The sequence below is a fragment of the Mobula birostris genome, chromosome 12 (genome assembly GCF_030028105.1).
Source record: "Mobula birostris isolate sMobBir1 chromosome 12, sMobBir1.hap1, whole genome shotgun sequence".
Classification (NCBI taxonomy): Eukaryota; Metazoa; Chordata; class Chondrichthyes; order Myliobatiformes; family Myliobatidae; genus Mobula; species Mobula birostris.
The window spans coordinates 83,633,492-83,658,685 of NC_092381.1; the positions used below are offsets into that span (position 1 = coordinate 83,633,492).

The window sequence follows — 25,194 nt, forward strand, 5'->3', positions numbered from 1 at the left end:
TATGTAGAAACTTTGTAGGTAGAGTTAATAAACTGCAAAGGTTAAGAAGTCCCTGATGAGAGTTATATACAAGCCTGCAAATAGTAGCCAGGACGTGGGATATAAGTTTCAATGGGAAATAGGAAAGGCATGTAATAAGGACAATGTTACGATGGTCATGGGTGATTTCAATCTGCAGGTAGATTGGGAAAATTTGGTTGGTGCTGGATCCCAAGAGAGGGAATTTGTAGAATGCATACGAGATGGCTTTTTAGAGCAGCTTATGGTTGAGCCCACCAGGAGAAAGGCAATTCTGGATGGGGTGTTGTGTAGTGAACCAGATTTGATTTAGGGAGCTTAAGGTAAAGGAACCCTTGGGTGACCATAATATGGTAGAATTCACCCTACATTTTGAGAGGGAGAGGCTAAATCAGATGTGTCATTATTATAGTGTGGTAAAGGGAATTACAAATGCTTGAGAGAGGAGCTGGCCAAAGTTCAAAATAAAACTTAGTATCAGAGTACATACATGCCGCCACATACAAAGCTGAGAATGTTTGTCTGCGGGCATATTTAGCAAATCTATAGAATGGTAACTATAAATGGGATCTGTAAACTGTAAACATCAGGAACTATAAAGTGTAAACAAACTGTGCAAATGCAGATAATAAGTAAATAGCAATAAATAATGAGTATGAAATAACAAGAAAAAAGAGTCCTTAAATGAGAGTAGCTATGAGTAGTAGCTATCTTGAACCTGGTGGTATGGGTTTTGAGGGACTTGTACCTTCTACCTAATAGCAGCACTGAGAAAAGAGCATGGCCTGGGTGGTGAGGACCTTTGATGATGGATGCTGCTATTCTACGGCAATGTTTCATGTAGATGTGTTCAATGGGCGGGAGGGTTTAACTAATAATGTACTGGGCCAAATCCACTACCCTTTGTAGGATTTTCCATGCAAAGGCATTGGTGTTCCCATACCAGGTTGTAATGCAGCCAGTCAGCACACATTTATCGAAGTTTTCGTGGATTTTTGATGACATGCTGAATACCTGCAGACTCCTGAGGAAGTAGAGGCGCTATCGAGCTTTCTTTGCAATTATATTTTTAGGATGGGTCCAGGATATGTCCTCTGAGACGGTGACACCCAGGAATTTGAAGATACTGACCCTCTCCTCTTCTGATCCTCCGATGGTTACTGGCTCATGGACCTTTAGTTTCTCTCTCCTGAAGTCTACAATCAATTCCTTGGTCTTACGACATTGAGCGAGAGGTTGTTGTTATGACACAACTCAGCCAAATTTTCAATCTGCCTTCTGTATGCTGATTCATCGGCACCTTTGATACTGGCCACAACAGTGGTGTCATCAGCAAACTTGTAGATAGTGTTGGAGCTCTACTTAGCCAGTCATAGATGTAAAGTGAGTAGAGCAGGGGGCTAACTACACATCTTTGTGGTGCTGCTGTGCCAATGGAGACTGTGGAGGAGGTGTTTTTGCCGATCAGAATTGACTGGGATCTACAAGTGAGGAAATCCAGGATCCAGTTGCACAAGGGAGTATTGAGACCCAGGTCTTGGAGTTTCCTGATTCGTTCAGTGGGGATGATGGTGTTAAACTCTGGTTAGGCCACACTTGGAGTACTGTGTCCAGTTCTGGTCACCTCACTATAGGAAGGATGTGGAAGCATTGGAAAGGGTACAGAGGAGATTTACCAGGATGCTGCCTGGTTTAGAGAGTATGCATTATGATCAGTGATTAAGGGAGCTAGGGCTTTACTCTTTGGAGAGAAGGAGGATGAGAGGAGACATGATAGAGGTGTACAAGATATTAAGAGGAATAGATAGAGTGGACAGCTGGCGCCTCTTCCCCATGGCACCACTGCTCAATACAAGAAGACATAGCTTTAAGGTAAGGGGTGGAAAGTTCATGGGGGATATCAGAGGAAGGTTTTTTACTCAGAGGGTGGTTGGTGCGTGGAATGCACTGCCTGAGTCAGTGGTGGAGGCAGATACACCAGTGAAATTTAAGCGACTACTAGATGGGTAAATGGAGGAATTTAAGGTGGGGGGGCTATATGGGAGGCAGGGTTTGAGGGTCAGCACAACATTGTGGGCCAAAGGGCCTGTACTGTGCTGTACTGTTCTGTGTTCTATAAATGCCGAGCTGTAACGGATCCTGATGTATGTGTCTTTGCTGTCCAGATGTTCCAGTTGATCAGAGGAGGATAATAGCAAGGTGTTGGCAGAACAGCAATGGCTGGAATTTTGGGGGCAATTTGAGGGCACAGTATAAATTTATCCCAAAGATGAAGTGTTCTAATGGGAGGATGAAGTAACTGTGGCTGACAAGGGAAGTCAATGATAGCATAAAAGCAAAGGAGAGGGCATAGAATATAGCAAAAATTAGTGGGAAGTTAGAGGCTTGGGAAGCTTTTAAAAACTAACAGAAGGCAACAAAAAGCAGAAAAGATGAAGTATGAAGGTACGCTAGCCAATAATATCAAAGAGGATACCAAAGTTTATTTTCAGATATATAATGTGTAAAAGAGAGGCAAGAGCGGATATGGTTCCACTGGAAAATTACACTGAAGAGGTAGTAATGGGGGACAAAGAAAAGGTGGATGAACTTAATAAGCATTTTGCGTCAGTCTTCACTGTGGAAGCCGATGGGAGAGTGCCTGATATTCAAGAGTGTCAGGCAGAAGTAAGTGTAGTTACTATTACTAAGGAGAAGGTGCTTGGGGAAACTGAAAGGTCTGAAGGTAGATAAGTCGTTGGACTACACCTCAGGGTCCTGAAAAAAGTGGCTGAGGAGATTGTGGAGGCGTTAGTAATGAATTTTTAAGAATCACTGGATTCTGAAATGGTCCCGGAGGACTGGCAAATTGCAAATGTCACTCTTTAAGAAATGAGGAAGGGAGAAGAAAGAAAATTATGGGCTAATTATCCTGATAGTGATAGTCAGCATGGTTTCATTCAGGGAAAATTTTCTTTGACAAATCTTTTGGAATTTTTTGAGGAAATAGCAGGCAGAATAGACAAAGAAGAGTCAGTGGATGTTGTTTACTTGGATTTTCAGAAGACCTTTGCCACACATGAGGCTGCTTAACAAGATAAGAGCCTATGGTATCACTGGAAAGATACTAGCATGGATAGACGATTGGCTGATTGGCAGGAAGCAAAGATTCGGAAAAAGGGGGCTAATTCGGGTTGGCTGGCAGTGATATGCAGTGTTCTGCAGGGGTTGGTAATAGGACCGCTTCTTTTCACATTAATATGTCCACAGTTTGGATGACAGAATTGATGGTTTTGTGGCCAAGTTTGCAGATGTTATAAAGATAGGTAGAGGGGCAGGCAGTATTGAGGGAGCAGATAGTCTGCAGAAGGACTTGGATAGATTGGGAGAATGGACAAAAAAGTGACAGATGGAATATAGTGTAGGAAAGAGTATGGTCATGCATTTTAATAGAAGGGATGAAGGTGTAGCCTATTTTCTAAACAGGGTGTAAATTCAAAATTCAGAGGTGCAAGGGGATTGGGAATCGTTGTACAGGAGTCCCTGAAGGTTAACGTGCTGGTTGAGTTGGTGGTATAGAAGGCAAATACAATGTTAGCATTCATTTTGAAAGGACTCAAATACAACAGCAAGAACGTGATGCTGAGGCTTTATGAGGCATTGGTCAGACTGCACTTCGAGTATTGTGAGCCATTTTGGGGCCCCTTATCTAAGAAAAGGTGCACTGGCACTGGAGAATGTCCAGAGGAAGTTCACAGGAATGATTCCAGAAATGAAAGGGTTAACTTCGGAGGCATGTTTGATAGCTCTGGGCCTGTACTCACTATTTTCTTTAAAAATGAGGAGTGATGTCATTGAAACGCAGCCTCAGAATAGAGGGAGGTCCGTTTAGAACAGAGATGAGGCGGAATTACTTCAGCCAGAGGGTGGTAAATCTGTGGAATTCTTTGTCATGGACTGTTGTGGAGGCCAAGTCATTGGTATATTTAAAGCAGAGGTTGATATGCTCTTAGCTAATTAGGCATCAAAGGTTACGGGGAAAAGGCAGGAGAATGGGGTTGTGAGGAATAATAATCAGGCATGATGGAATGGCAGAACAGACTAGATGGGCCAAGTGACCTAATTAATCTCCTATGTCTTATGGCAGGGGTCAGCAACCTTTTTGCCTCTGTGGGCCAGATCACGTATTAATGAGCGGATGGTGGGCCAGGTAAATGCCATAAAAAACTTGAAATATGGGGATTATCCATTTAAATACATCTAGTTACGTTTTGCCTCAAATTAATGAATAACGTATGCTAGAAAAGCATTTGTGCTTAAGGTTGCCTACCCCTGTCTTATGGTCAAAGTATGAAATGTAGCCTTGGTCCTTAAGAACCAAATGTTCCTATGTGTGCCTCTCATGATTTTATATGTCCCAAGAACTTGCGTAACAAGTTATTGGACGATAAGTAGATTGACCCAGAACGGGGAGCAAAGACATTCTCTGAACCTCTATGGTTCAAATGGATGAGACCAAGTGGATTTCAAAGGCTGTGTCCTCAGCGTTAACTGTTGTGGTCAGTTTTGAATTTCCAACAGAGTTAAAGGGTGTGGACCCCAAATTCTCCCTACTCAAGGACTACCTTTGGTCCAGCAGTTAAAAAAACTGTCTTGTTGAAACCTATAGTCTAGTCACTCATGCAGTATATTAAGTGCCTTCTATGTGGCTGTTGTAGGGTTTGCAGTGGACAAGGGGAAGTTACCCACCGAGGACATTCTGCGTTGGTTTAATATAGCTTCCTTGTAGTTCCACAGGGCAGAGAAACTGAATGGATCTTCGGAACTGACGAAGGTCGGAGACAGCTCGGCAAAACTGCTGCATTCAAACGTCTGTTGGTGGTGGCACTGCACCGTGACCAACTTTACCAGAGCATGGATGCTATTCAGAAGGAGCTTTCGGGGAAGGTGATGGAGTTGGCTCCTTATGGACTTCCACCAGGTCAACAGGTAACTACTTACTGCATGCATGTAAATATGTTGTTGAAAGTTAGAGGTCTGATGCTTCTGAGATGCAGCGTCTCCTCGATTGTCCTCTTTGCTGGTAACTAGCTTTGAGCTTGAGAGGAAAAGGGGCAAAGTTCAGTGAAATAATTTGTTAAGCGCATGGTCAGTAAATTGAGTGTTCTGATTTACTCCTCTGGCTGGTTTGCCTATTTGAGTGGTGAAGTAATTTATCTTATCCTAGAAGTTAGTTATTGGTAATTTTTTCATCTTTTCAGAAGACATGCCCTTGAATGTCTTGGGTTCAGCAAAGTTTTCTTTTAAATTTACTGATTTTTAAGGTTGTTAAATCACTTCTCTGCCTCCTTGCCAGCGTTTCTTCTCAGTTCTTTTCCTTGTCGGGTTCAAAGATGTTAGAAATAATCTCTTGTAAAACCAAAAGCCAGAACTACAACCATGACCTGGGTTTTTTTTTGATGAGTGAAATGTTGCACAAAGATAAATTGAATATAGTTTAAAACATGAATCCTTTTATCCCAAGATTAAAGCAGCAAATTATCATTGTTCCCTGATCAAGAGTTCATTAGATTTAAAGTTGGGGATATTTATAGCTGATATACTATGCACTGCCACATAATCCGTCTTGTGGTCATATATGGTAATGACAGGAGTATCTTGGTATGGTGAGGTTTTGAATGCTATTTATAGTGGAGACGTAAATATCTTTTGTCTATGAATGAAGAACATTCTAATGCAGTTCCAAATAAAATGCTGTATCTCCAGAACACAGAAATTATAGGTTACACTTTCTGCTGCTTTGTGATTAAAAGTCTCAGCATCTTAATATATAGTATAATCACACTTCTGTTGTCTGGAGATGTGAAGATTTCCAGACATCTTGTCTCTAATCTTGATCATCCTAGAAGGCAAGTGACTGATGGACTATGTAATCAAGAAGATGCTTTTTGTATAATTTTCTTTCCTCCTCCTGAATTGAAGAAATTTAATAATCTCTTGTCTCTTAAATGTTAAAGCATAATAGAATCATAAACAATTTATGACATTGGCCCTCTGAGCCTCTGTTTATTGAAAATGAGTTATTCAGTCTAATCCCATCGTCCACCACCAGACTTGTGGCCCTTGTAAATCTCTTCAGGTTGACATTCAAGACCAGATTAAATGTGATGAAGGTTTCTGCATCTTCTGTTCTTTCAGGCAATAAGTTCCACATTGCTACCACCACCCTCTGGGTGAAAGAAGTTTACAAACAATAACATTGAAATATATGCCCCGTAGTTTTTGGAAGTACTTTTCTAATTCCATTGTTACCTCTTACACCTCAATTGACTCTCTCTCTGTTCCTAAGGAAACAACCCTAGTTCATTCAGTCTTTCTCATATTTACGGTTCTAGCTGTAATTTTGTTAGATTTCTAAATCCATACAAAAACTAAAGTCATTTGTTGGAGTTCTGTCTAAGGCCATTTCCCAGCTTCCAATAAGATTTTGTGAGTCCCTGCGACAACTGTGGGGTAGGGAGAGAAGAGCAACTGTCCACATTGTCTGAATTTCTCAACTGCGTTCACATTTATCATCTCCGGTTTCAGTGTGAGGTATCAAGGTTGATTGTGGGTGTTCCAGGGGAGTTGCTACCAAGCTTAACACCTGGAACTTGGTGGAACACACAAAAAGCTGGAGGAACTCAGCAGGCCAGGCAACATTTGTGGAGGGTAACGGACAATCGCCAATTCAGATTGAGAATCTTGAGACTGTCCCAAGATACTAGGTGACATGCTGAGTTTCTCCAGCTTTTTGTGCATTGCTTCAGATTCCAGCATCTGCAGTCTCATATCCACCTGTCACTTAATTCCCAGAGTTCTGATCAAACTGTTGTTTGACTCATGATGGGTTGAATATCGCCTCATGTTTCTTTGGTGGGTGAATATTTCCAGTTAATAGCTTTTGAGCTATCTCCTGTAAGGGCTGCTGAGGTTTAAGACATGCCCTCATATCAGTATGCAGCAGTGAATACTCCATGAACTTTGGTTGACTTGTTCTCTGATCTTGGCAATTTACTTGCAAAGGTTTCATCACCATCGGAGACATCATCATTATGCTGTTGATCATGTTATGTCTTTTGAATGCTTGGCCTCTATGTACTTATCAATCAGCTGATTGGTCGCCGTATCGGAAACTCAGTTGTGATGTGGGGAGGAAATCTCGTTGCTGATTGGCTGTGTGGTGAACTTCATGCATTGTGGTTAGGAATTGTTTGCATTGCCTCATAAATAGGATCAAGGTTTACGTGTTTGTCTACAGAATTGTTCGTGGAAAAACCACGCTTCTCAGAAATCCCTTGCGTGCCGCATGTTTGATTGTGCCATGACTTGCACTGATGCCCAGTTGAATTTATGTCCCTTTCGATCTTTGTGGGTAGAGACTAGGGACAGTTGGTCATGCCACTTTACAGCCAGTTGATGTTCATGGGTCCTTGTGGATAATTTTCTCCCAGTTTGACTGAGATAATACCTGCAGCAGCCACATAGCCAATCAGCGACGAGATTTCCTCCCCACATCACAATTGAGTTTCTGAAATGGCAACCAATCAGCTGATTGGTAAGTATATAAAGGCCAAGCATTCAGTGTACACACCACAATCAGCAGTGCACTGATGATATCTCCTCATATGGTGACAAAATGTTTGCAAGTAAATTGCCAAGATCGGAGAACAGCTCAACCCAACCACCAACCATCCGGGTGAGACATTTTCTGAATTACTTCCAATTCCCTGGATTTGTTGCATGTCTAGCAATGTGGTTTCCCGTTATCCACGTGCAGTGGGTTGATAGATTGACAATTTCAAGCTCTGATAGCCAAGACAGAGCTGTTGATCAATGCAGGCATGAGATTGTCTGCATTTCTGTCCTAACAACTGCATTGTTATGCAGGTCCCATTTCTTTCAGTTGGTGGAGATATCGGGGTTCGCACTACCCAGTATCGCGGTGTGAGTGACATTAGTGGCGAGTATGTCATTGAAGATGTAAAGGGAGAGGATGACAACTTTTACCGGCACCTGATATTCCTCAGCAACGTTAATGTGGTGCAATCGGAGGGTAAATTATTGCACAACGCTTCCAAGTCAGGTAACGTTTTCATGTTTAGCTGTAGGCTGAGAAAACTCTGGTGCTGTGTTGTTAGCCCATAGAAAAACTGCAACGTGAACAAATATATGAAAAGACAAAATATCCAGGAATATCCCACTTTCCCAGGGTGTCAAATGACTTGTTGCTTCAAAACTCTCTTTACTGCTTCATTGCTTGACTGTGCATTGAGCATTGACAGCTGCTGTCCATTTGTTCCGCATACTGAATATATGGTAGATGCTGCGTACTGTATATGCTGCCTTTATCTTTGCAATTAAACATTTGCATGGTTTTTCTGTGTGCTGACATAATGAACGAAAAGCCTTTAATGCCGATGGAAATCTTCACCCAACCTTCTTTAAAACTGAATTTCAGGAAGTAACGGCAGTGATTTAGATGATTATTCTGTTTCATAGGTTAGTTGGCCATATGTTACCCCAGTGCACTTGGAATATGGGAGAATTGGGGTAGGATGCAGTGGATGGATTGTCTGGAATAAGTGGGGAATGGGATCGGTCTGAGGGTTGATAGACACTCTGGGCTGCATGTCTCCTGTGCTGTAAGAAATGTGAAAAACATATATGCAAAACGTAGGTGGGAAATTGTATTAAGTACAAATAATTGACGAAGTTCATGTGAGAAGTGGAGCAGTTTTCACAGGAACCTCTGCAATAAACACATGCCTAACCCCTAGGCTAGCCACGCCACTTGATACATTCCTCAGGTGGCCTCTCACTGTGAACTGGCAGGCAGTGGAACATTACCTGTGGTAAACTAGTTGAGTTCGTGGAAGGCATTTTGTGTGTATCTTTTTTTCCTGCATGAATTGCATAGGACCAAATTTTATTCCATATCTCCAATTTTGCTAATATGAAATGGTAATGCAGTCATCCTCTTGACGGCTTTGCAAACTAATGGTGACAAATTCAAAGCACTATACTTGTCAGACCAAAGAACTTCACCCTCTATTTATATTTTCTCTGCGTATTTTATGGATAAAGGTGAGAGTTCTCTCTAGTTTATTTTCAGCTTTCCTTTTAACAGCAGAATGTGTTGTGCAGAGTCAGTGTTGTCTCCTCATCAACTGTGGTCTCTCATTTTGATGATAACTAATATGGCATACACAAAATTTTGCATTAGATTTAACTCCTCCAACTGAAAACCCACCCACCTACAGGAAGGATGAGAGAAAAAGAAACACAAAGGAAGTTATTGTGTGCATTTGCTTTTTAATTAGGACTTGAAGGTGAGTGTTGAATATTTCTTCATATTATTTTGTTTTCCTCAAATAGTTTCAAAACATAAAAAGAAAAAAAAAGACAAGAGGAAAGGGCAGTTGTGCTTGGAAGATGAGAGCAATTTGAATCCAAAGCTTGGCCAGGCTGTAGACAAAAGCTACCTCTGCTGCAATCACCATCGAGCCATGATTGCTGGCTTGGTTCTACTAGGTAACAAAGGTGGTTTTCTTCCAGGTAAGAAGGTAAAATGGAAAGGATTGGATAAGTATTCAGTAAATATTTATATTGTGTCCTTAGTGTAGTGAAATGACCCAAAGTGCTTTGGAGGTGCATAATTGGCCCAACATTAGCACTGAACCAATTACAACAATGGTCAAACACTTCAAAGTTCAAAGCAAATTTATAATCAAAGTACAGATATGTCACCATATACTGCCCTGAAATTTATTTTCTTGTGGGCATACTCAATAAATCCATAATGGAATAATAACCATCACAGAATTAATGAAGGACTGCACCAACTTGGGAGTTCAACCGGTGTACAAAAGACAACAAATAGTGGAAAGGCAAAAAGGAAGAAATAATAATAAATAAATAAATAAACGATATATAATCGAGAACATGAGATGAAGAGTTCTTGAAAATGAGTCAATAGGTTGTGGGAACATTTCAATGATGGGGCAGGTGAAGTTATCCCCTTTGGATCAAGAAGCCTGATGCTTGAGGGGTAATAACTGTTCTTGAACCTGGTGGTGTGAGTCCTGAGCAGCGACAAGAGAGCATGTCTTGGGTGGTGGGGGTCCCTGATGATGGATGCTGCTTTCTTGCAACAGTATTTCATGTAGATGTGCTTAATGGTGCAGAGGTCTTTACCTCTGATGGACTGGGCCATATCCACTACTTTTTGTAGGATTTTCCATTCAATGGGATTGGTGTTTCCATACCAAGCTGTGATGCAGCCAGTCAGTATACTCTCCGCTGCATATCAATAGAAGTTTGTCAAAGTTTTAGAAGCTCTGCCAAATTTTTGCAAACTCTTAAGGAAGTAGAGGCACTGCCATGCTTTCTTTGTAATTCGTAACTTGGTCAATGTAGTTTTGAAGGGAGGTTTAAGGAGATGAGATGTTGATATAGTTGTCCAGGCTTTTCTTTTCTGGACGGAGTTAATTTAGGGAATGGTTGGTTAGGGTGAGGTAAAAGGATCAGTAAATGATAGTGATAGAAAGAGGGTGGAGTTAGAAGGAACAGACACTTCATCTTACTCTGTGCCCACCCATCTCCTCCCTCTAGTGCTCCCCCCACCTTTTCTTTCTTCCATGGCCTTCTGTCTCTTTCACCAATCAACTTCCCAGCTCTTTACTTCATCCCTCCCCCCCCTTCAGGTTTCACCTATCACCTGGTGTTTCTCCCCTCCCCCACCTTTTAAATCTACTCCTCAGCGTTTTTTCTCCAGTCCTGCTGAAGGGTTTTGGCCCAAGATGTCGACTATACTTTTTTCTATTGATGCTGCCTGGCCTGCTGAGTTCCTCCAGCATTTTGCGTGTGTGGCTTGGATTTCCAGCATCTGTAGATTTTCTCTTGTTTGTGTTTGGAGTTAGAAGGAAGTTTCCTGTTTCGTGATGATGCAACACCTGAGGTTGTCTCCTGGTTATTTCTTTGGCATGTTAATAATTTAGCAAGTGCTTCCCTGATGTGTTAGTTTTACATTGTGTCTTTATTGGAAAATAATATTTATGTACACAATGTGGTGATACCCTGAAACATCTTTTACTTTAAATTGCAGATTTAGAAAGTGAAAGTGGAATGATAAGGAACGTGAAAGTCAAATGATAAGGAAAAAGGGCAAAACAGATAGATGGCACCAGCATAAACTACTTAGACAAACTGTTTCCTTGCAGTTGGTGGGGGGGGGGGGGAGTGCTCTTTGGTGATTGTGTCACTAGATTACTGGTCTGGAGGCCAGAACAATAACCAGTAATGAAACAAAAGGAAAAAAATGCCAGAAACATTCACACATCAGGCAGCATCTGTGGGAAGGGCTGCAAATGTTAACATTACAGGTCAGATGGCATCTGTAAGAGCTCTTTCAGCTTTCCAGCATCAGCAGATTTTTTATTTAATCCTTAATAACCAGTAGCAGGCTGGAAGACCTAGTGACAGAAATGAGACAGGAAAGAAGTGTTTATTCACTTCCCTCTGGCCAGTCTGCAGTGCTTCACTTTATTTATTTTCAGAATATGCATGATGTTGACAGCCGCAATCATTACCCTTGTTAAAGATAGTGCTCGGCAGCCCTGAATTGCTTGTGTCTGGGTGATAATGGAGGGGAATTTTGGAATACTGGCCACACATAATTTCTGATTTTGCTCTCTTCATTTAGAAACTAACTCAAGTTGTATGAATTTCCTTTTTCTCTTTAGTTAGTTTCCTTGCACTCGGGCTATAAAGAGCCTGTTAAGGTTAAAGAATTGTTAAAGTCTAAATGCGCTGCTTCATTGTATTGCTCATTGATTTGTCGGGAGTCTCTGAAGGGCTGTCGTTCCCAATTACTTTGAAGTGCCAGTGTTGGCAGAATACTACAGCTGCAGAGACCTTGCTGAGTTATTAGTGTTTTCAGTAGATTGAGATGTAGCCTCAATGCTGCAGGGCCTGTAACTTTGTCAGACTTGATTTTGCTCTGCTTTAGAAATGAGTTTAAGTTGCATGAACTTAATGTGGCTCTTTAGTTTCTTTTCCCTCTGACTATAAAGTGCCTGTTATATTGAAGAACCGATGCAAATATAAGCAGCTTTAGGTGTTATCTAATTTTCATGATAAAAAGATGTGAACGATATAGAAATGTTTCCCCTTGGAGTGATACACTTCTGATCTTGATCTAAAATGTGCTTGCTTCATTGCGTGACATTATACTGATGCCCAGTCTTCACTCTTACCCTCTTCAGATGCTGCGATCTCTCTGCTGGTGATTGGCCTTGGCGGTGGGAGCCTTCCATTGTTTATTCACGACTTCTTCTCCCAGTCGACCATTGATGCCATTGAAATCGATCCTGAGATGTTGGAGGTCGCGACCAGGTGGTTTGAATTTTCCCAGGACAATCGAATGAAGGTGATTCTGGCAGATGGCTTGCATTATATACGTACACTTGCAGATGAAGGTAAGAAACGTAGATTGGCAATATTTGCAAAGCAGCAATTTATTCCTTTCTCAATATTTTTCATCCTTCTTGTTAATGTTTATGTATTTTTTCTGAATCTTCTTTAAAAACGCTATTAATTCTGGATTCCTATTAATAGTTGAGCATTTGAGAGTATGTCGGCACTTGCATCTCTTCCAAAAAACAGTGCAGCACTCCCTCAGTACTGCATTGGAACATCAGCCTAATTTGAACAACATAGCAGGGGTCTCTTTATTATCACATTTCTAGATGCAATTACTTACTTTCTGTTAAGATTTGATAATTGTGAAGGAATCTTTTGAGCTTATAGCGATGTTTCATTTGTTACTCCTCATACCAGCTTGCTTTTGCATTCATCATTTCCCTTGTTTCCTCTGCTCCTCCCTATTTAAAGATTATGTTGCCCAGAATGACAGGATTTTAGTCAGGCAAAATATTTAGAAATTGGGATCCAGCTTTGGGTTGTCATGTGGCGTGTGGCCAAGTGGTTAAGGCGTTGGACTAGTGATCTGAAGGTCGTGAGTTCGAGCCCCAGCCGAGGCAGCGTGTTGTGTCTTTGAGCAAGGCACTTAACCACACACTGCTCCAGTCCACCCAGCTGAAAATGGGTACCGGCAAAATGCTGGGGGTTAACCTCGTGATAGACTGACGTCCTATCCGGGGGGGGGGGGTGGGGGGGTGGGAGTCTCACACTCTCAGTCGCTTCACGCAGCAGAAACCGGCATAAGCACCAGCTTGATGAGCCTATAAAGCTCAGGACAGACTTTAACTTTTTTGGGTTGTCATGGAGTCAGGGTGATGGGGTCCACCAGCCAGCTACTGGAGGTTGATTGATCTTCCAGATTTTATAATGTAGCAGTGCTACCTCACTTAGCCATAATTTTCTTCAAGTATGGCCCAGTCAATAACTTGCATTTCCAGTCAGAAGACCCTGTATTTCAGATCCTGGTCCAGGGATTTGAATGCTAAAGTTCAGGCTGACATGCCAAAGCAGTATTGAGGAAGTGTGTTAAGCTGTACTGAAAATTATTAAGCAGGGCCCCACCTACAGTCTCAAGTGAATGTAAACAAAATCCTCGGGCACTATTTTTGAGTTGCTTGATGAAGATGTTCTTGGGTTTATTTAACCCTCAGCTGAACTATGAAATATAAGGACTAAAACAACAGGAATTCTGCAGATGCTGGAAATTCAAGCAACACACATCAAAGTTGCTGGTGAATGCAGTAGGCCAGGCAGCATCTCTAGGAAGAGGTGCAGTCGACGTTTCAGGCCGAGACCCTTCATCAGGACTCCTGACGAAGGGTCTCGGCCTAAAACGTCGACTGCACCTCTTCCTAGAGATGCTGCCTGGCCTGCTGCGTTCACCAGCAACTTTGAAATATAAGGACTGCTGACTTTCATAGTGTTTGTGTGGGTGTTCTATGCAAATGTTATATCTTGTGCTGTAATAAGTAATCAGCTAACAAGCCATTCAGAAAACCGATGGTTCAGCATCTGCCTCACTGGGTAGTGCGTACAGTGTCTGCTCACCCCAGCCTTTGGTTTCTGCATCCCCTTCCACCAGCACGTGTCCTGATTCCTGTACTCCCATTAAAAATGTCTGCTGTTCTTTATTTTCTCTTGCACTGACTTAACACTTGATTGACACACTGTAGTGTCACCATACAGCATGGTTTTATAAAATTGAATTGAAAAATGTTTGGAATGTTAACAAAATAACATCTGATGGTCTGGAAAATCTCCGGCTCTGGCACCACCAAAGACCCAGGCAGCTGGTTTACTAGGGTTTATCCATATCACCATGTCCAACAATACTGAATAGAATGTAAGTTAATTGTTTGTAAGCAAGTGTGCGCTTCATGTATCTTCCCGTCTACTCCAGCAATGAAACCTGTCTCTTAGTACAAGGTAAGTCCTGTTGAATCAAGGGGCAAATCCCATCCAGGTGTGCATTTGAAGCCACCACCACCAGCTTCATTGCCCGCCAAATAGAATGAATTTTCATCAGTCCCTTACTCTCTGCTCCCTGACACTTGCCTGCTGTCAATAACCTGATAGCTTGTTAGTCTTTCAATGTGACAGGCTGTGGCCAGGAAGCAGAGACAAAATTCGTAGCTTGGATTGTCCTATTAAATTTAACAGGATTCAAGGAAAACTTGTCCTGCTTCCGGGATTTAATTCATTCCACAGTGTTTACTCCGCTGACAGTGAAATACACTTCAGCTTTTATTCCACTTAATTTATTTTTGGTTGAGGATCCTTATTCTAGGAGGGTGAAATGTAATGGAAAATGTTGCTGCTTTCCGCAATCTTTAAGATGTACGTAGTCACTGTGGCTGTGTTCTAAACAGGGAAAAGAATTGTAGATCAAAGATTTTCTTGCATGGTGTTGGCTCTGACGTACAATTCAAATGATGGTGCAGTTTTCGTCTTTGTCCCTGGGGATTCATTTGTCAAAGTCGACTGATATCCTAGATATCTTTTACGCCTGTTTGAAGTGGAAAATTAACTGAGTTGGGCAACTCAGTCTTCCATTCTAAATTCTTTCAGTTCCTTAATAAGCATACTGTAGCCCCTTTAATAAACTGTCAAGAAATTTCCTTGACATCTTTGTTGGGATTGGATATGATGGTGCATTTTTAGTCATGAACAGAATAATTTAGTGTTTGTTGTGGTGATTGAAACTTCCACAATACTAAATCGGCACGAAAGGCAAAATTTGCTCTGTGTGTTATTCTTTGTGCTTACTTTTGATAGCCGTCCATCTGTCAGATTGTATTCATCACCAGCAGTTTGGAGAAAGACAGTTTGGAACCAGGCCCTTCAGCTCACTGAATCTACTGTGTACCAACTAACAAGCATCTGTTTGCACTGCTCTGGCACTTTTTTATTCTCCCACATTCTCATCAGTTCTCTTCAGCTCTTGCACCGGGGCAACTTGGAGTGGCTTGTTTTTCATTTGGGGCCCTTAGCTCCCAAGTGGAGGATAGGGCATCGTCCTCTGAAATCGATGGTACAGTTGGAGTTAATCAATGCTTCTGCAATCTGTTGCATTCACTGTACAGGGGATTGGCCTGTAGAGCGTCACCAGAGCCCTGTTGGCCAGCCTTAACACGTTTCTACCTCTCACAACGGGGACAGAGGGTTGGACATTGAGAGGCAACTTGGAGTGGCTGATTGACCAAATATCCTGGGATGTAGGAGGACATGCATGGTCACAGGAAGAAAGTGTAAATTCTACACTGACAGCACCTGGGGTGAGGGTTGATGGGTCTCTGGTCCTGCAAGTCAGTGACTATACTAGCTCAGAATTACATCTTTAGTTCAGTCACTATTTCTCCCCTGCCCAACCTACAAATTTTGATTTAGGGGTTCAAGTAGAACAGATATGAGGAATAAAATGATTTTGTTTTCATTACTGCAGGGAGTGGCTCCTATGATGTTATCATGTTTGACGTGGATAGTAAAGATGCTACCCTTGGAATGAACTGTCCTCCACCAGCTTTTGTAGACCGGGCATTTCTCCAGAAAGTACGAAGTCTTTTGGCACCCCGAGGTGAATGATCTTTTCCTTTTGCAATATTTTGTAAATCTGAGTCGTAGTTAACTGTATCTGTTCTACAGAACAGACTGTCAACTATTATTGTCAGTCAACTATAATCTGTGCCTGCAAGTTATCAGATAAGAGTTCACCACCTACAAGTTTTGCAAAATGTTATTTGTGCAAGGTTTTGTTCCCTGCATTTAAAGGAGCAATGCAGCTCATCTTTTTGTTTTTAGGAAAGTGTATTAGGTTTCTGCAAACAATAAACATGTATTTGTCATAACATTCTGCATAGTTAAAATATTGCTTCTATCAGGTGTGGTCGGTTCTAACTTTCTTGCCACCAGGCTGCAAGGTTTTGTCTTCAAGCCCTGCATTTATATTGAATACTTACTCTAAGCAGATGCTTCACTGCTGTGTGGGTGGAAATTACACCAAATTCTATGCTTTCGTTTAATCACATTTGTTGGATGTACTAGTTCCTATCTAATGGAAGGTTCCCATCTTTCTACATACAAAATGAATTCATAGGTCTGGAGTAAGAGTGGGAATATGATATAGGGATAAGTGAAAGACCATTACTATTGGTTCGAAGGTCCAACAGCCTTTTCTTCTATTTTCTGTGTTTTTACATTTAAATTTGTGTAAGGTAAGATCAGTGTGATTGGGGCAGTACAGCTTGCAGGGAGATCATGTAGCTCATGGTTGGTGTCGTCTTTTTTCTCACTTTTTCTCCATATTATTTCTCTTCCTTGCAAGATATGTTCTGCTAAACAAAACTTGCACTAGAAAATTGGAAAACAGTGATCTTTGGATGTGCAATCCATGTCAGTAAAATTGCTGCATCTAATAAATTAGGATTTTGGGCACTTACCTGTAAAACTGTATCCCTAAGCCCATAAGGGAATGACAAAAGATTTCTGGTGGGTAGGAGGTGTAGTTTGTTGTGGCAGTAAGTTTGATTGGATTAAAGTGAAGTTGCAAAGGAAATTTATTTTCTTTATGGTGCCTGTGCCATTTTTTTTGCATAACTTTCCAAAATCTATGGAATATGCCAGACTAGGAATATACTTGCTGAATGTAAATATTTAAAGATGTTCCTCAGCTGCCGAAATGCTATCCACTTTTGTGTTTTAATTAAAGTTCACTTCAATTGTTTCAGGACTCTTCATTCTAAATCTGGTTTGCAGAGACGACAGACTGAAAGAAAAAGTCATGGCAGACATCAAATTGGTTTTCCCCCTCGTTTACTTGCAGAAGATTGAGGGTGAGGTGAATGAAATATTGTACTGCCAGTTGTCCACGGAACTCAAAACCGGTTCTAAACACCTTCTTAACGCAGGTCAGATATTGGAAAATGATCTGAGAAAATCTGGCAAACACTGGGACCAAACCTACAGACTCGCAGAGATGTTGGAGAAAGTTACAATTGTGTGAAAATTAGGTCACTGGATTAGATGTAGACACAAAAAGATTAATGTTTATTGTTTGCAGTGACTTTCAGTGTCATTAACCAGGGATATGAACTTGGAAGTCTTCAAACATTCATCACTATTTGCTTAAATCAACGTGTTTACTTCAAGTACATGTGTGCTGCTCAAATTGCATTTCATCATTTGTCTACTTTGTTTTTCTTTAGTACAAGAAACCTTTGAATCTTTTTTGATTTGAGCAAAAAGAAAAGAGGAGTTATGTTCACTTCGAAATGAAATTTGTTGGAGATGGTGAATGCCCATTTGAACTGTTGCAGCTCCTGTTAATGAAAGATCTTATTGCAGAACCCTATTTCAGGGTTTTGACCCAGTGATGATGGGGATGTATTTCAATATGAAGAATGTGTATAACTTAAAGGGCAACCTGTGTATGGTGGTATTTCAATGTGCTGGCTATTCTTGTTCAAAATTGAAAGTAAATTTATTATCAAACTACATGAATTTCATCATATGCAATCATGAGGTTTGTTTTCTTGCGGGCATACTCAATTAATCCACAATAGAATAATAACCATAATAGGATCAACGAAAGACCTCACCAACTTGTGTGTTCAACCAGTCTGCAAAAGACAACAAACCACGCAAATACAAAAAGAAAGAAATAATAAATAAATAAGCGGTAAACATCGAGAACATGAGATGAAGAGTCTTTGAAAGTGAGTCCATGGGTTGTGGAACATTTCAGTGATGGGGCAAGTGAAGGTGAGTGAAATTATCCCCTTTGGTTGAAGAGCCTGATTGTTGAGTGCTAATATCTGTTTCTGAACCTGGTGCTGTGAGCCTTGAGGCTCCTGTACCTTCTTCCTAATGGCAGTAGTGAGAAAGGAGCATGCCCTGGGTGGTGGGGGTCCCTGATGCTAGATGCTGCTTTCCTGTGATAATGCTGAGGAGGGCCTTACCTATGACGGACTGTGCTATTTGTAGGATTTTTACGTTTAGGGCATTGGTGTTTCCATACCAGGCTGTGATGCAGCCAGGCAATATACTCTCCACTACACCTCTTGTTGTATTACAAACTGCTCTGCATGGAATTTTACATTCCCCTCCCTGGGGGTGCAACAGAAAGTAGCTGCACTCTGTGTCGGATACAGTATATAGACATAAAATGCACGCTCCGTGGCAATTCACCAAGCCAAAGTTGTAGATGTCATGCTGTATCTTCGCAAAGTCCTCAGGAAACTGAGGCGCTGCTGTGCTTTCTTCATTATCGCCCTTTCGACTGAGCTCAGGACAAGCCGTCTGAAATGACAGCACTGAGGAATTTAAAGTCACTGACCCTCTCCTCCTCTGATGAGGACTGGTTCATGGACCTCTGCTTCCCTCCTCCTGGTCAATAATCAACAACCATGAGAGCAACTCAGTGTCAGTCCTTGTTCTTCTAACTGCCAGTTGGCGAGGTGCTGAAAAAGGCTTGGTGAATTGCCACAGAGTATGTACTGTATCTGACACAGATTGCAGTTACTTTCTGTCGCACCCCCAGGGAAGGGTACGTAAAATTCCGTGCAGAGCAGTTTGTAATACAACAAAAGATGCAGGAACTGCGTCATTGGTTATTCCAAAACTCTTGATAAGCAATGTGGGGGGGAAAGTTTATTTGTATTAATAATGAGGGTTCCTTTACGATAAAGGAAAAACTTCCCAAGAAACATACGTAAGAATTTGGGAGGAAGTGATCAGTGGCCAAACTTCTTTGAATCTAGTTGTGTTTAAGATCCTAATATATTTTCCAATTTAACTTGTCAGAACTGGGAAGGGAATGGAGAGTGAAAAACTCGCAGGACATGTTCAGAAGTCCTAACGCAGTACAGAGATTGTGTGGATGTTGCAACAAACGTTCTATATCACTGCCTTGTTTGACTTATCCCATAGAGTTAAAGAAGAGCTGTAACTACTGGGAGATAATGTGGACATGGGGAGACATGTAGACTTTGCCAGTATCTGGTAGTTGACCTGTTTTTTTTAGTAGATTTTGGTTGCAAATTGCACATTGACTTTTTTGAGCCAGTACAACTGCTCTCATTAGTGTCCCATATTCACCTATTCCAATATTTAAATGGAATATCATGGTTCTAATAAACCGTTCTTGGGAATTGGATGTTATTTTACTTTTTGTTGCCAATATATGGTTACTTAGATCTGTGGAACACAGTGAGAAATGCTCAATCAATAAATTGTTTTGTTTTATAGACAGTAATAACAAATGTAGCAATTGAATTCAGCATACCTAGATCTAAAATATGTAATAACTATATTAAATCATTAATTTATCAAACTTAATACTACCAATATATTTGGGAATACTTAAATTTAAAGTTTTTTTTATATGTGGCCTATGACATTATGGCTACGTATCTTCACAATTGTGTGAGTTTGAAAACAGGAGGATTTCCCTTGGACAGCTCCTAATATTTTCTGCAGTCATCATATTTATAAATCTCTCCTAAGAGCATCTTGCATTATTTAAAAGTTTTGATTTTACTTTCCACATGCTTAATACACTTTTATCATTTTGGTGAGTTTGCTGTAATTGCCTTGCTTTTTTTGTGATGTTCCTGAAAAAGAAAAGAAATTTCTTTGGGTTATTGGGGTTGGAGATTTTTTTGTGCATGCATAACACATTACATTGAATGTGTTGGCTTCAATTAACTTCAAAGGTGCATAACCAGCCCACATCCTTCTCCAACATCTCGATGCTGATTGCTGAAAAGTTATACCCAACGCTCAATTCTTAGGCAGTCTGTCGGGAGCGAGGAGGACTTCCTTCCACTCTGGGTTTATGGGAGCAGATGTGGCAAATGAAGCCACTTTGGAATAGCAGAATCTTCAATAAAGCATGTAGAGGGTGGATGGGTGGAACATGAGTTAGTGTTCTCCTTCTGCCTCTTATCAGGCATCTCTTTGTTCTCAACAAGTCCTTGAAGTTCTTAATAACATCCTGAATCCCCCTTTGAGTGATCGTCAGCTGCAGTTTCCCACCAGTCAGTGGGGTGGTTGCACTTCTTCAAAGAAGGTTTGAGCACATCCTTATTGTTGTTGATGAAGTCTATGTAGAACGTATCACTCATCCTTTCATGCTTGGATGAACAAAATGACAATGCTCTGGAGGTTACTCTCTAAGTGTACCCAAAACACAAGTGTTATATGATTTTGGAACTTGGCCACTGACAGAATTTGACCTTGTTTCTGGATAGGAGCCACTGTGAGTTAAACAGTTTCCTAATAATTTTGAAGATTAGCTCCACTCCCATAGGAAGTTTCTTTGAGGTGAGGTGCAACATTACAATAGGAAAGACTGAGAAAAATGTTGGGCCAATGATGCAACCTTATTTGATTCTACTCTTTACTAAGATGTTAACTACCATTTCACCATTCGGTTAGTATCATGGTTTCCTCGCTACTCTGAGCATTGGCAACCAAATTTGAGGAGAATTTTCTACAATTCCTCCGGATCATGAGGTTCAAAAAAGTCATGTATATTGGTTAATGCTGTTCCATGCAAAATATTATGGAACTGTCTTCTGGTAAATATCATAACTACTGTGTTTCCAGATGTTTGGAATCCACACTTAGTCTCAGAGCAGCTTTTCAGATACATGGAGGAGATAGTGCCCAAGGTATCTGGTGATACGCTGATGCAGCTGTCAATCAAATACCTGACAAATTTTGATCAGATGAGATTAGAAAATAAAATTATTTTACATTTTGAACACTTTTTGTTCTTGAATATATATTTAAGTTTAAAATTGTTCTACATCTTCAGTAGAGGACTGCTATGTAATGTTGTTTTGTTGCTGACGAAATGTTTGAGGTTTTTTCAATCCTGGTGCTTTTGTCGTATTATTCCATGAAATTCATTGAAGATATGTGCGTTGAAGTGAATTAAAATGTGGCCAAGAGATGAAGGTTAACTGCGTCTCTTATGGATACAGGTTGGGTGCCAAGGTGGCATTGTGGTTGGCGAGATGTTTTTGCAGCTCAGGGCATCGGAGTTTGGAGCTTAATCCCAGTGCTGTCTGCTAGGATCTCTGTATGTCCTCCCTGTAGAATGTGTGGGTGTTCTCCGGGCGCTCCAATTTCCGTCCACAGTCCAAAGATGTACTAGGTAGGTTAACTGATCATTGCAAATTATCCCGTGGTTGGGATAGGGTTAATTGCCATTTTTTGGGGGTTGCTGGGGCAGTGTGGCTTGAAGGGCTGGGCGGCCTACTCTGCACCACATCACTAAATCAATAAATAAATTCATATAAACAAAACTGGAGTAGATCTGCTTCAGAAGAAAATTGTACTCCCACGTTTTATCTGATTAGTGTTCAGTGAATTTTCCTTCGTTACATCTATCATTAGGCAATTTAAAATAAAGCACAGAAAACTCAGCAATTCTCCCAATTTAAATGTAAGCTTTCTTATGTATGTGAGCACTGAATATAAATTTATTATTTTGTAATTGGCAGTTGGTGGATTTGTTTAATTAATGTTCCATGGCTAGTTTCATAAAATTGCTTAACTTCCTCTTTCAATATTTTTATTAATATATAAATTGCATAAATACAAATACAAAATTCATAAGGATACAAGTAATACGAATTACGTTACATTTAAATCACAGTAACAAGATCACAGTATCCCATATTCCAAATCAATCATGCAGGAAAAAAAAAGATTGAATTATGAAATGAAATAAAATAAAATAATTTAACTCCTGAGTCGACGTGGATTCACAAATAGAAAATTGTAATTGAGCCAGTTAAAAATGCCATCATTCTTTTTGTTTTGTAATTTATTTTTTATTGAAGTTCATCATCAAACAAACATTTCCATAAGATGTATTTCAGATACTGTTCATATATATCATATATGATCCAAGCAGGAAAGTGTGATACTTGGTGTGTTCATGGTAGCTTAGCTGACAAGGAAACTGGGTCAGGCAGCATGCAATTAGTCACTGCACAGTGGAGCAGTGAGTAGAGCAGCTGCCTCATCGCTCCTGAGCCGCGGGTTCAATCCCGCACTCCGGTGCTGTCTGTGTGGAGTTGGCATGTTACAAAGTTCGAAGCAAATTTGTATCCGGCAGCACAGTAATGTAGCGGTTAGAGTGAAGCTATTCCACTTTGGGGTGTTCCGGAGTTCAAGAGTTCAATTCTGGTGCCATCTGTAAGGAGTTTGAATGTTCTCCCTGTGAACCACAACGGTTTCCTCAGGGTGCTCCAGAGTCCATTTAGTAGGTTAACTGGTCATTGTAAATTGTTCTGTAATTAGGCTCCTGTTAAAATAGGTTGGTTGCTGTTGCATGTGGCTCGTTGAGCCAGATGGCCCTGTTATATCTAAATTCGTAACTACAAATTAAACTACCACAAATGTAGCCAATAAATAAAAGCTGACTGAAGATGGAGCTATTGCATATGATCTGAAGAGTTAAGGAACAGATTGCGGCAGATTGCCCAGCTGATACCTTCTGTGAAGGAACTAATGCAGGAGAAGCCTTTTAGACCATTTGATTTTTAATGGAGTGAGCTTCTGGCTTTCTATTTTAAGTTTATCTTCCATTTGCAGAGACCTAGTAACATAACACTGCCATTTAAAAATAAATTCTGTGGAAATCAGTTCTGGTATATTCTTCCCATGGTAGAATATATTGCAGGCATCTGGAGAATAATTCCCATGAGAGTAAGTTGAAGGCATCCACCACCTCAGGACTCTTCTGGGGTCATAATGTGATCTGAAACTGATGCAAATTTTAAATTATCCTAGCACTGTGTACAAACAAAAAGCAATTTGATATTAACACACCGAAGAGTCTCGGCCCAAAATGTCGACTGTACTCTTTTCCTTCAGTGCCGCCTGGCCTGCTGAGTTCCTCCACCACTTTGTGTGTGTTGCTTGGATTTCCAACATCTTGTTTGATGTTAATGCAACCTACTGTCATTTTCAAAGCTGCCGATAGATTTTCCATGTAGTTAATTTCAAGCTAATTGATATATTTAATGTAATCATAACATAGAAATATTTTGAGATTGTGTAAGTGTAATCTATTGGTTGTTTTTATGGGGCTATGTACACAACTTTAAAACAAAACTATTATTTGATCAGAAACTTGTAGGTTCAGAAACCTGATCACAAAATTTTGACTGAGATTGTCAATATCGTTCTTTTGGATGAGTCTTAAAACTGAGAATTGCTGCTGTGTTTATAAAATGCTACCAAACATACAACTGCTGCCAGCTGGGAAGCAGGTTGTGGGACAGCTTCTACCACCAGGCCATCAGACTGCTTAATTCATGCTGATACAACTGTATTTCTTATGTTATATTGACTATCCTGTTGTACATACTATTTATTATAAATTACTATAAATTGCACATTTAGACAGATGTAAATTGTTTTACTCATGTATGTGAAGGATGTAAGTAATAAAGTCAATTCAATTCAAAATGAATAGGGAGGTTGTTCCTGGTGTCATGGGTAGTTTTATGCCTCATTCAATATTATGCCTTTTTTAGGTGTTTACATCTACTCTGCTGTTTGTGGAATTATGCATGGGTCATTAGTTGCTGAATTATCAGCACTGGAACAGTAATTAGACTTCAAAATATTCAGTGGCTGTAAACTGCTTAAGAACATTCTGAAGTTATGAACAATGCTATGTTAATGTTGATATCATGAGGCAAGTGTTTTGTTTTTATTGAGTTTTCTAAAGAAATGAAAATAATTTTCTCTGGTGAAGAAGGAAGGCGCATTGTGCTTGGGATATAAGTGGCATCAAAGGAATTATATTTACTCTTATTGTGAATTGTATGAGTTGATGTTATTTTGGAATCCCAAGCATGTGCTTTATGAAAGCAACACACACAAAATGCTGAAGGAACTCAGCAGGCCGTGCAGCTTCTATGGAAAAAAAGTACAGTCGACGTTTTGGGCCGAAGCCCATCGGCAGGATTGGAAGAACCCGTCGGAACCACCATGTGCTTTATTATCTCTGCCACGATGGTAATCAGGAAATTGAAATCTATTTGTTGTTGACTTCTTTACATTTTGCTAAACTAAATGCCCTCAGGAAAGTGAGAGCTACTGCTTGTCTCATTCTTAGATTGTGCCAAGAATGTTCAAAATTGCTAAACTAGTTTATGCAATCAATGCATCTTTAAGAAATGATAACTTATTTATCATGCTGCTACTTTGTGAAACAAACAATTGCGGTTATGGTGCCCAAGATAGCATGTGCAGTAATGTTGTCTCAAATACCTGTTTAAGTGAGGTATTAAATAACGGATTTTGCAAAATTTGTTCTGTGTGCTTAAGAATATGCGTGGTGACTATGGAATATGGCAAAATGGCTGGTAGTTTTACAGTGCAAAACTGAATTGTGCAATGCAACTTGTAATTACAGTATTTAAAGAAAAGTCCGGCGAAGTAACTATCGGGGCTGTACTCTGCAAGTTAATCGTGCTTGCCGCTCCCGGACTGACCGGATCCGAGTGCGGCTGCGCGCAGGCAGACCGTTAAGTGTCAGCCGGAGAGCGGAGTGAGGACGGTCGCGGGGCGGCTCGGAGCTGGAGGGTGCGGGCTGGGTTGGGTGGGGTCCTTCCCGTGGCTGGGAGTCAGGGCTACCGTGAGGTGGCCGTC

General features: G+C 40.7%; 1 protein-coding gene across 3 annotated transcripts in view; it reads left to right on the top strand.

The window, feature by feature from the left end:
• Positions 1–18,595, top strand: part of mettl13 (methyltransferase 13, eEF1A lysine and N-terminal methyltransferase) — a 34,455-nt gene extending 15,860 nt beyond the window's left edge. For 2 of the 3 annotated variants that reach the window (XM_072274259.1, XM_072274260.1), the window contains exons 4-9: positions 4,787–4,986; positions 7,927–8,122; positions 9,415–9,594; positions 12,303–12,515; positions 15,962–16,093; positions 17,244–18,595. In XM_072274259.1, coding sequence (XP_072130360.1) covers positions 4,787–4,986; positions 7,927–8,122; positions 9,415–9,594; positions 12,303–12,515; positions 15,962–16,093; positions 17,244–17,518 — 1,196 coding nt within the window. In that variant the 3' untranslated portion in view covers positions 17,519–18,595. The remainder of the gene's footprint in view (positions 1–4,786; positions 4,987–7,926; positions 8,123–9,414; positions 9,595–12,302; positions 12,516–15,961; positions 16,094–17,243) is intronic. The other variant, XM_072274261.1, reaches the window with a different exon arrangement.
• The last annotated feature ends 6,599 nt before the right edge of the window (positions 18,596–25,194 follow it).